Source organism: Gasterosteus aculeatus, chromosome 4, assembly GCF_964276395.1.
Source record: "Gasterosteus aculeatus chromosome 4, fGasAcu3.hap1.1, whole genome shotgun sequence".
Taxonomy (NCBI): Eukaryota; Metazoa; Chordata; class Actinopteri; order Perciformes; family Gasterosteidae; genus Gasterosteus; species Gasterosteus aculeatus.
Window position 1 is genome coordinate 34173602 of NC_135691.1, and position 11775 is coordinate 34185376.

At 46.0% G+C, this 11775-nt stretch overlaps 1 protein-coding gene across 4 annotated transcripts in view; it reads left to right on the forward strand.

Annotated features, from left to right (window-relative positions):
• rassf3 (Ras association domain family member 3) overlaps nt 1-10474 on the forward strand; it is a 29962-nt gene extending 19488 nt beyond the window's left edge. For all 4 annotated transcript variants that reach the window (XM_040175487.2, XM_040175488.2, XM_040175489.2 and 1 more), the window contains 5 exons: nt 2540-2647; nt 3171-3344; nt 5733-5820; nt 6938-7050; nt 7160-10474. In XM_040175487.2, coding sequence (XP_040031421.1) covers nt 2540-2647; nt 3171-3344; nt 5733-5820; nt 6938-7050; nt 7160-7324 — 648 coding nt within the window. In that variant the 3' untranslated portion in view covers nt 7325-10474. The remainder of the gene's footprint in view (nt 1-2539; nt 2648-3170; nt 3345-5732; nt 5821-6937; nt 7051-7159) is intronic.
• Nucleotides 10475-11775: the final 1301 nt, after the last annotated feature.

The window sequence follows — 11775 nt, forward strand, 5'->3', positions numbered from 1 at the left end:
ACCACAGATCCAATTACTGCTGCAGATAAAAGGATTTGAGGTGTAGAAGGAGTTTTGTTTGCTCCTCCCCTTCACACGTCCTCATTCTTTACTGTTAATCCATCGGTTTTCTCCCCCCTCCTCCCACCTTTGTATCGGCCGTGTCTTCTTCCTTGTCCTCCTCTTTATTGCTGTTGGAGAAGCTCCTGATGGAGGACCACCCGGGCCGCGTTTCTCCCAGAATGCTTTGCGGCTGCGTTGTCTCCCTGCGGTCCGGCCCGTTTAGTCTGCGGGGTCCTCGCCTCCGTCTGCGGAGACGATGCCGCCGTCTTCCTCCTCTGTTCCCACGTAAAATAAACGTTTTCACGTTTTCCTGATTGCTCGTGAAGGAGGCCGAGCAAAGGTGTGTGTGTGTGTGTGTGTGTGTGTGTGTGTGTGTGTGTCTCAGCAGTGTGTGCGTGCGCCCATTAGTGAAGGAATTCTGGGAGGAAAGGTGTGGTCCATCCTGACCCCCCCCCCCCGCTCGATTCAACAGGACGTAACATGGAGAGACTGGGGGAGGGTAGAAAAAAAGCACAATTCTCCCGTGTTTATGGTTTCCAATGATAATTCACGTCTTTATCGTCCTCTTTAAATGCAGGTTAGCATAGAATATACACTGTTTAGTCTACTGGTAACACTGCAGGGTCACACACACACACACACAGTCACCTCCGCGGTGATGTCATCTATTTGCAGATAGTGGCTGCAGACGAGTGTGACGGCTCTAACGGGCAGGAATGCTGCAGGTGTGTGTGGGTGAAGCGTTCGACGAGATAAAGATCGAACTTTGTTTGTCTTGTTTTGTCTCGTCCTCTTTTTTTTTCTCTGCAATGTGAGACGGGGGGATGAAAGGAAGCATTGAGCCGTACGTTTCTCCTGCAGCTGGACGCGCAGATGTTTCTGGCGTCCATGAACTCCTCTTCTCCGCTATCGCCGCTACCGCCTCTGTTCCCCGTCCCGTCCTCCTCGCTGCGCTGCGTCCTCTCAAACGGGAACGTGACCTCATCGCGTTCGCTGTTTGTTTTGGATCTGGTCGCCCCCCCCCCCCCCCCCTCTCACACACTCACACCGCGGCTCTCTAGATCGGGTGGTATTCCCCGTGTGTGTCTCTGTGGCAGGTGAGTGACAGGTAATCTCCTTACCGGTCGCTTCCTGCTAATAACAAGCTTTGACTCGTCTGAGCCGGCGGGTGCTCACAGGGGACGGAGACACGCGTCCCTCATGCTGCGGCCCCACCGTGGTGGTGTTTGGGCTGCCGTGTGGACGCGCTGAGGTCCGGTGGCCCCGCGTGTCTCCGGCCCGGTTTGATCCTGATGAGTCAGCGTTTGTGTGTCTGGGCGATTTGACGCGTGCAGACCGACGCGTGTTTTGACCTAAATGATGATTTTCCTCTCAAGCAGTTTGGAGGCTGATTCAACTGTATTTTTATTCATTGAAGTAGTGAAAACTGTCACAAGTTATCGGAGAGCAGGATGAGGTCACTTGAAATGCTTATTTTAAACATTACATTAAATCCATTATTTTAAAATGACATTCAAATGCAAACATTTTCCCTTAATCACTGAAATTATTAATGAGTCAAATCAGCATTTTCCATCTAATAACAATCATTTAATATCTTGTGTAACATAGAGGGATCCAAATCCTCCTTTAATCTAAGTGTGTGTGGATGTGTGTGTGTGTGTGTGTGCGCGCGCTGTATTGTCACCTTGTCCTTCGTGTGTTTTCCATATAAGGGCGTATGAGCCTTCAAAGCCTCCCTGGATTGTGTACAATGTGCACCGTGTGTGTGTGTGTGTGTGTGTGTGTGTGTGTGTGGTTTTTAATAGACTTTGAGCAGCGCTGCACTATGCCCATGTAAGCACACACACAGATAGAGACACACACACACAGACACACTGTGGAGAATTAAGGTCTCTGCTGCACATTCAGACAGAAGCATCATGAAACTCTCTCGTTTGTTTCCTTCGTCCAGATTCGGTTGTGTTTTGAGTTTTAATCTTCGTGGCGTGACCTAAATGAAATGTTTCTGTCTGCTTGTACATTAATAGTAAAAAGGTTGTGACTCCGTCTCCTCGTCTCCGCTCACATGCAGACGTTTGTCTCGGTAACGTTCACGTGTGAGTCCTCCGTCTTTATCTGGAACTTTCCCTCCGCGACCTTGGCGGCCCTCCGGCCTCGACCTCCCGGGCTATTTGTTAATGGCCGAATGGCGCGCACACACACACACACACATACACACACAGAGCCAGAATGATTAGTGCGCACAATAAGAGTGCACTTTATTTTTTATTGTATTTATATATATTTTTTTAATTCTATATTCCTCTAATTTATTTTCTTCTATTTTGTATATTTAGTAGATTAGTACATTTAGAAAACGTTGTACGTTTTGTGAGGTTTTTTTTTTTTAGGACTTATTTCCAATAAACTTGTGAGCTCTTCTCTGCTGCTGTGAGCTGTGGTGTTTTTATCTGGTTTTAAACTTTAAACCCTTTTCCTCCTGCGTCCTCCTCAGGATGTGGAGAAGGACCGGGAGCTTCGGACGGAGTTCAGCAGGGAGGAAATCGGCCAGAAGATCGACCAGTACAACATGCTGACTAGAGACCTCCTCAAGATGACTCTGGTGAGCGCGCACACACACACACACACACACACACACACACAGCTGCCCTGCAGGCTTTCCAGTGACGTCGGCATTCCTCAGCCCTCTTCGGAGGAGATCTTCTTCCTGCTATTGTCCTCCCCTCGGCCCCATGCAGCAGCTCCTCAGCTCCTCTCGGGCCCCTGTGGACTTTGAGAGCGTCTCGTCTTCAGGAGGCCGGTTCCTCCACCTCGCTCATATCTCATTGCTCATCTCATCGCTGTGTGAAGCTCCTTTGTCATTCTGTCCTCTGAGTTTCTCTTTGTCATCTTATCTATTTTGTGTGTGTCTGTGTGTGTCTTTGTGTGCGTGTGCATGCTCCTGATCTCCTCCCGGCTCCACATGGAGTAATGAGATTAAGAAGCTCTTCCTCCCTCTGAGGCCATCTGTGCTGCCCACTGGGCTTATTGGGAGCACTGGTCACTGTGAAGGATTCATCTTAAGGACACGTCTTCTCAATATTCTAATAACCGTATCTCCTGGATGCCCCGTCTCTCCCTCCCAGAGTCCCACTGGTGTGTACACTGGTTTCATCAAAGTCCAGATGGATCTGAGGAGGCCGGTGACGGTGCGGGGGGGTCAGAAGGGTGCCGGTGGAGGTCGGGTGGAGGAGGCCTTCTATCTGCCCAGAGGAGTCACCAACACCCTCCACATCAGCTCCAATAACACAGTCAAACAGGTGGCTCTCACACACACACACACACACGTCGGCGCGGCTTCATTAGGGCCTGGTGACAGATGTGTAACAGATGTTGAAGGTTTATTAAATTTTGGTTCAGTTTTCTGTGTTGATGGATGATGGAACCGATAGAGACCGAATCCCAGTATCTTGTTGCTGATTGGCCGACGGGTGTTGATGAGAGTATTGAATACGAATATTGGCTAATGTGTGTGTGTGTGTGTGTGTGTGTGTGTGTGTGTGTGTGTGTGTGTGTGTGTGTGTGTGTGTGTGTGTGTGTGTGTGTGTGTGTGTGTGTGTGTGTGTGTGTGTGTCTGTCTGTCTGTCTGTCTGTCTGTCTGTCTGTCTGTCTGTCTGTCTGTCTGTCTGTCTGTCTGTCTGTCTGTCTGTCTGTCTGTCTGTCTGTCTGTCTGTCTGTCTGTCTGTCTGTCTGTCTGTCTGTCTGTCTGTCTGTCTGTCTGTCTGTCTGTCTGTCTGTCTGTCTGTCTGTCTGTCTGTCTGTCTGTCTGTCTGTCTGTCTGTCTGTCTGTCTGTCTGTCTGTCTGTCTGTCTGTCTGTCTGTCTGTCTGTCTGTCTGTCTGTCTGTCTGTCTGTCTGTCTGTCTGTCTGTCTGTCTGTCTGTCTGTCTGTCTGTCTGTCTGTCTGTCTGTCTGTCTGTCTGTCTGTCTGTCTGTCTGTCTGTCTGTCTGTCTGTCTGTCTGTCTGTCTGTCTGTCTGTCTGTCTGTCTGTCTGTCTGTCTGTCTGTCTGTCTGTCTGTCTGTCTGTCTGTCTGTCTGTCTGTCTGTCTGTCTGTCTGTCTGTCTGTCTGTCTGTCTGTCTGTCTGTCTGTCTGTCTGTCTGTCTGTCTGTCTGTCTGTCTGTCTGTCTGTCTGTCTGTCTGTCTGTCTGTCTGTCTGTCTGTCTGTCTGTCTGTCTGTCTGTCTGTCTGTCTGTCTGTCTGTCTGTCTGTCTGTCTGTCTGTCTGTCTGTCTGTCTGTCTGTCTGTCTGTCTGTCTGTCTGTCTGTCTGTCTGTCTGTCTGTCTGTCTGTCTGTCTGTCTGTCTGTCTGTCTGTCTGTCTGTCTGTCTGTCTGTCTGTCTGTCTGTCTGTCTGTCTGTCTGTCTGTCTGTCTGTCTGTCTGTCTGTCTGTCTGTCTGTCTGTCTGTCTGTCTGTCTGTCTGTCTGTCTGTCTGTCTGTCTGTCTGTCTGTCTGTCTGTCTGTCTGTCTGTCTGTCTGTCTGTCTGTCTGTCTGTCTGTCTGTCTGTCTGTCTGTCTGTCTGTCTGTCTGTCTGTCTGTCTGTCTGTCTGTCTGTCTGTCTGTCTGTCTGTCTGTCTGTCTGTCTGTCTGTCTGTCTGTCTGTCTGTCTGTCTGTCTGTCTGTCTGTCTGTCTGTCTGTCTGTCTGTCTGTCTGTCTGTCTGTCTGTCTGTCTGTCTGTCTGTCTGTCTGTCTGTCTGTCTGTCTGTCTGTCTGTCTGTCTGTCTGTCTGTCTGTCTGTCTGTCTGTCTGTCTGTCTGTCTGTCTGTCTGTCTGTCTGTCTGTCTGTCTGTCTGTCTGTCTGTCTGTCTGTCTGTCTGTCTGTCTGTCTGTCTGTCTGTCTGTCTGTCTGTCTGTCTGTCTGTCTGTCTGTCTGTCTGTCTGTCTGTCTGTCTGTCTGTCTGTCTGTCTGTCTGTCTGTCTGTCTGTCTGTCTGTCTGTCTGTCTGTCTGTCTGTCTGTCTGTCTGTCTGTCTGTCTGTCTGTCTGTCTGTCTGTCTGTCTGTCTGTCTGTCTGTCTGTCTGTCTGTCTGTCTGTCTGTCTGTCTGTCTGTCTGTCTGTCTGTCTGTCTGTCTGTCTGTCTGTCTGTCTGTCTGTCTGTCTGTCTGTCTGTCTGTCTGTCTGTCTGTCTGTCTGTCTGTCTGTCTGTCTGTCTGTCTGTCTGTCTGTCTGTCTGTCTGTCTGTCTGTCTGTCTGTCTGTCTGTCTGTCTGTCTGTCTGTCTGTCTGTCTGTCTGTCTGTCTGTCTGTCTGTCTGTCTGTCTGTCTGTCTGTCTGTCTGTCTGTCTGTCTGTCTGTCTGTCTGTCTGTCTGTCTGTCTGTCTGTCTGTCTGTCTGTCTGTCTGTCTGTCTGTCTGTCTGTCTGTCTGTCTGTCTGTCTGTCTGTCTGTCTGTCTGTCTGTCTGTCTGTCTGTCTGTCTGTCTGTCTGTCTGTCTGTCTGTCTGTCTGTCTGTCTGTCTGTCTGTCTGTCTGTCTGTCTGTCTGTCTGTCTGTCTGTCTGTCTGTCTGTCTGTCTGTCTGTCTGTCTGTCTGTCTGTCTGTCTGTCTGTCTGTCTGTCTGTCTGTGTGTCTGTGTGTGTGTGTGTGTGTGTGTGTGTGTGTGTGTGTGTGTGTGTGTGTGTGTGTGTGTGTGTGTGTGTGTGTGTGTTCAGGTGATCGTCGCCCTGCTGAACAAGTTCACCGTCGCAGACAACCCGGCTAAATACGGCTTGTACAAACGCTACCGCAGGGAGGACCAGGGTAAGACTGGAGCCCTGTGTGTGTGTGTGTGTGTGTGTGTGTGTGTGTGTGAGAGAGAGAGACATAGCTGGAGACAGTGTGTTTCATGCCACTCATGCCGAGCTCGGTATCAGATGCTTCGGCACTGACATGCTCTTGAGGCGTGTGTGTGGTTGTGTGTGTTTCTGAATGCCTCGCCCTAATGTTGATACACAATGTGGGCAATGCCCACGCATGTAATATACACAGACGCACACACACACACCAGCAGCTGTTGCCGGGTTTCAAATATTATCTTCAGCTCTGCAAGTAAAGAAAAAGATGGTTAATGGTTTTAATAACACGTTTTTTTTTTTTTTAATCTAGTTTGAAGTCAAACATTTCACACTGTTGCGGTTCCAGCGAGCTTTGCTTTAACCGTCGGCTCTGTTGTCGTCTCACTGGAGACGCTCCGTGAGGCCGCTAGTAGGAGACGTAGTGGAGACGGACGTCTGACATGTTTTGCACCCGAGCTTCTCGTATAAAAACAAGTCTGCAAGCGTCCTTCAGATTTAGGAGCAAACACACGGGAGTAGAAAGGAGGTCGCTGTGGACGTGACTTTGCTCTCTTAAAGGAACACTCGTTCAAATAAAACCCCAAAAGCTTTTCAGTTATTACTCCGGATAACCGAGCTTTAAAGGTGCATAAAACGCTGTAACTTAGCCATGCTAGCTGGTCCCCCTGTTTTCAGTGTCTATGCTAAGCTAAGCTAAGCTAAACAGGCTTTTGTAAGTAAGGTATGTTTGTATGTATGTCAGGTTTTCACCTAACTTGTTTGACACTTGATTCCGATTAAGTAAATTCTGTGTTTTTTCTCTTTGAACCATTTATAGTTGTTGGTGAATCGTATTTCTTTTAATGTAATTAACATTTTTCAGACTATCGGTGTGTGGGTCGCCTTAAAGGGCCGGCGATCGTTTCAACAACGCCGTCTCTTTCTCTCACTCTCCCTTTTTCTCAATTACTGAGGTCACACTCACCATTTCATCTTCTGCCTTACGTGTTTACACACACACACACACACACACACACACACATCAAATCCATCTGCAGCGACCGCAGCCCACATTAATCTGTGTGTGTGTGTGTGTCCTCCAGTGTATGTGTGTAAGCTGGCGGATGACGAGCAGCCGCTGTTCCTCCGTCTGGTGGCGGGACCCGACGGAGACACGCTCAGCTTCGTCCTGAGGGAACAGCATGGCGAAGTCATGGTAACGCTTTAGCTCCGCCTCCCTTCTGTGATGCAATGTTCCTATTATTATTATTATTATTATTATTATTTGTTGTTCGTGGTTGAAGTGACGCTGCCCCTCGTTTCAGTGGGACGCGTTCTCCATCCCCGAGCTGCGCAACTTCCTGCGGATCCTCGACAAGGAGGAGGCGGAGCAAAGGGAGGCGGTGAAGCGGCGCTACGATGCGTATCGCCTCAGACTGCAGGAGGCGCTGAGCGAGGTCAGAGGAGCCTCTGAGGGGAGGAGCCTCTGAGGGGAGGAGCCTTCCGTCGAACAGGACCGCGGCGAGGAGGGAGAACCTTTTATTTTTTTTGTAATTCTCACCTCAGAGGAGGAGAAGTGTACTTTTTTGACGCGAGGTGAGGATCCGGCGCTCGGAGGGAGGAAGTGAGGGAACGATAAACTGACGGGACAGCGAGCGACGGGAGACGAAACCCGGATTAAAGACCTCAAAGTGCTGCCCGATCTCACCAAAGATTCACTTCACCGTGCCAAACCTCCTCTTCCTCCTCTTCCTCCTCTCGGTCCTGCTGTCACATAGTTTATCTAATTCCTTTTAAGGACTCAAGGCCACGTGTTGAGTCAGAGGTTTATTTAATTTTTCTGTTTTAAAGGTCTGTACATATTTTTTTTCTTAATTTATATGGTTGAAGCTTTTTATGATTTGTTGAAAGAAACAAAAGTCTTATTTTTAGTTTTTTTTTTTTGTACAGAAGCAGAGTTTATCTACTGGAGGAAAAGACACAACATGAGCATTAAAAACAGCTGAAGCTGCGTGAAGGTGGAAGGAAAAGGAAACATTTAGAGGATACACTGGAAGTCTCGATTGGAGGGTATTTATATTCTTATGTGGAGTCTCGAGTGTGCCGTAGGAATAATGTTTATTTACTTTTGCTGGTTGATTCAGTTTGGTTCTATGTTTACTGTCATTTTTTTAATTATTATTTTAACAGAGCGGGAAAAGCAAACAATTATAATAACAGATGTGTTTAAATAAAACACACTCATGCATATAATCCATCAATAATGAGGTTTTTGTTTCTTTAATCGGCTTAATTGAGTAACTATAACCAAATACTTTACCATTAAAAGACCTTTAAGATTTTTCCTTTACTAATGAACCTGCTCTTTTATTTTTTTTTATTTTGTAATTAATCAGTTCATTACTTGCCAATCATTCATTTACAACAAGTTGAAAGAAAAACAGCAACAAAATTGGACCAACGCTCATTTTCTTTATAAGAAATGAAATGGAACATTACTTTTAATTGGCCGTCACAATAAAACGATTCACTGCTCACTTCAGTTGGATAAGTTCTTATTGGCACACTACAGACTCCATTAAAGAACGTCGTAATAAAAAAAGACAGCGGTGAGCTCGGGAGGACGTTTGGTCTGGTTCGATTAGTCGTGACCTCTGACCCCGCGTGGCCACATGAGGGCGGAGGGAAACTCGACAGGTTTCTGGAAGGTGACGGAGAGGAAGTGGAAGAGGAGACGTTAGATGGAGGAAGAAGGGGAGACGATGGGATCCTGTAAACCACAGGAGGTCTGAAAGGGGAAATATTGAAGAGGAAAGGAAGGAAGGAAGGAAGGACGGACGTTACACACAGAGCTCTGCACAAAAATGGAGGTCTTTTGTGCAGTAAAGGTTCATGAAAGGTTTTGAAAAGTTGATCGCTGCCTTAAATATATCTATGCAATGTTGTCTTTAGTGAATTCAGCTTATCGTTTATGGCTTTGAGACCAAAGAGGCTCCTTTTTTACGTTTAGTTTTGTAGAAAATTCAGTTTATTTCTGGTGATCGAGAAAGCAAAAAAACATGTTTGAGAAAACGAAGATAATCACTTTCACAAACGACCAATCAGATTCACGAAAATAATCAATAGTCAAAAAACGCTTTTTGCGCTGCAGGTACTGAATGAAGTACAACGGCGCCGCCTAGTGGACAGAAACTGCAGCTACTTACTTCCGTGTCAAACTATTGTTATTTTCTTAGAACCAAAGATATTTTTGTGGTGTTGCCTGGAGCAGAACATTTATTAGAGGCCTTTTCCCAGTGGAGGGAAAACCATATATAGTTTTATCTGAAGGGGTTTTAACCCGTCGTCTTCTTGTATCAAACACTGGGTTTACGCTGGGGAAGCAAACACTAAAATGGTCCAAAAATTTGAATCTTTCAGGCAGCTGAATGTCTAATTGTGACGGTAAATTTCAGTTTTACCCATCGGGAGGAGATATACTTGTAAATATAATATTGTATAATGTGACTGGATGTCGCATTTGGGGTCAAATTGAAAACGTAACCGTTGCATTATGGGAAATGTAAGAACCTTTACCTGTACGTTAACTTTATGGTGCGATAATAAATCCACTGAATTACATCTTAATTTCTTTTGTTGATTAAATTCCCTCTTGGTTTTTCCCAGTTATTGATTTCTCAAAGAACTTATATATAAATTTCAGGGTGTAAGAAAAACTAAATGATGTTTAAAACTTAAAATTAGTTAGTTGCCAATAATGAATAAAACTGGAATCAAACTACTGAATATTTCAAATAATTCACATAAATTAGATATTCAGTCCCTTGTAAAACTCAAAATATTTTGACCTATTTTTGCTTCCCTATAATATAGTTTAAACATGTTACGAAAGTCCGCATGGAAACAGTTTAATCATCTTAAAGCCATGTTGTTGTTGTTGTTTGTCTATCTGATAAACAACCTTAGCTGTTAAATCCAGATGAGTCGTATCGATTATTTTCGGGCACTTTAACTTTGAATTCAGGGAAGACAGTTTTTTATTTTATTTTGGTCTCCTGCCGCCATCAGACTCTTAACATCTAACACGCTATAATCTTATTTAGCAAGATGTTGTTGAGCTCTTCTCTTAAGTTCTCTTCTCTTAACTTCTCAAACAAAGTGATGATAAATTAATTATTAAACCAGCAGATAAATACAAAGCACCAGTTTTAATAACGTTATTAAGGCAGATTTGAGTATTTCTGTTTCCATGGTGTTTAATCCTCGAGGTGTACTTACTTATTATTTTGCAGAGCTTTCAGTGCGCTTTGATACTTCGTGGAGCTTTTGATCACATGACACGATCTTCACCGGGTAGAAAATCAACCTGTGGTCACATGACGCTTTGATACGATCGAAAGCTCCAGAAAGCCACTGAAGGGACTTTACGTACATCTGTACAATAAATGCCAAACATCTGTGTGTCGTTCTCCTGCCGTTTACTGACACGCTCCTTGTGTTTTGTTCCAAATATGCTGTTTTTTGTTTCAACAGAGAATCACATGGCAGGTTTTTATTTTTCTGTTTGTTGCCAGAATGTGGCCTTTGAGCCACGCGAGGCGGCGTCTATTAAAGGTGGAATTAATACCAAATAAATTCTCCTCCTTGTATGTTTTTCTTTCAACTTTCAACTTAAATATGGTTACTTTATTATGCATAATCGGAGTTGAAGGATTAGTGTATAATCCTCGTTTCTTTTGGGGAATTAGGAGAATCTGTTACATTTCTTTATTTTATACTATTCGTGTTGTGTTTTAAACCCCACGAAACATTTTTAAAGACATCAACTTTAAATCAGAGAATTACATTTTCTTATTTGCTGACATTTTATACAGTAGAAAACGGATTAACAGATAATGAAAAGTTTTTAGTTGCTTCCCTGTAATCCCCAAAAAGATCAAGACAGAATTCAGAGAATTGGCAGACTTGGCTGACTCAATGACTACAGGCCCGTCGCCCTGAAGTCTTTTGAACGGCTAGTCCTGTCCCACCTGAAGACCCTTCTGGACCCCCTCCTGGACCCCCTGCTGTCAACATGGCCCTCCACTACATCCTCCAGCATCTGGACTCCCCAGGACCTACGCCAGGATCCTGTTTGTGGACTTCAGCTCTGCCTTCAACACATCATCCCGCCTCTGCTGCAGGACAAACTCCACCTGTCTGACAGGAAGCAGCACGTGAAGCTGGGAAACATGTCTCAGCCTCTCGGACCATCAGCACCGCTGTGGATTCCTTCCGTTTCCTGGGCTCCATCATCACCCAGGACCTCAAGTGGGAGCAGAACATCAGCTCCATCACCAAGAAGGCTCAGCAGAGGTTGTTCTTCCTGAGGCAGCTGAAGAAATTCAACCTGCCAAAGACGATGATGGTCCACTTCTACACGGCCATCATGGAGTCCGTCCTCTGCTCCTCCATCAGCGTCTGGTACGCTGCAGCCACAGCCAAGGACAAGGGCAGGCTGCAGCGCGTCCTCCGCTCTGCAGAGAGGCTGATCGGCTGCAATCTGCCGTCCCTGCAGGACTTGTTCGCTTCTAGGACCCTGAAGCTATAAAGATGGTAGCCGACCCCTCTCACCCCGGACAAAACCTGTTAGTGCCCCTTCCATCTGGCAGGAGGCTGAGGTCCATCAGGACTAAGACCTCCCGCCACACCGACAGCTTCTTCCCGTCGGCAGTCGGGCTCATCAACAGAGCCGGTCCCCCACTGACTGACTCTGACATTCTGACATTTGTTTCCTCTTGCACTATGTTTTCTCTATCTGTCTTGTTGTCCATTGTCTTATTGTCTGATGTTATGCACCAACCGCCAAGTCACATTCCTTGTATGACATATTTTGGTAATACATGTTTTATTATTCCTAAATAATTTAACTGATCTCCAGATGAACTGCACAAATACAAAT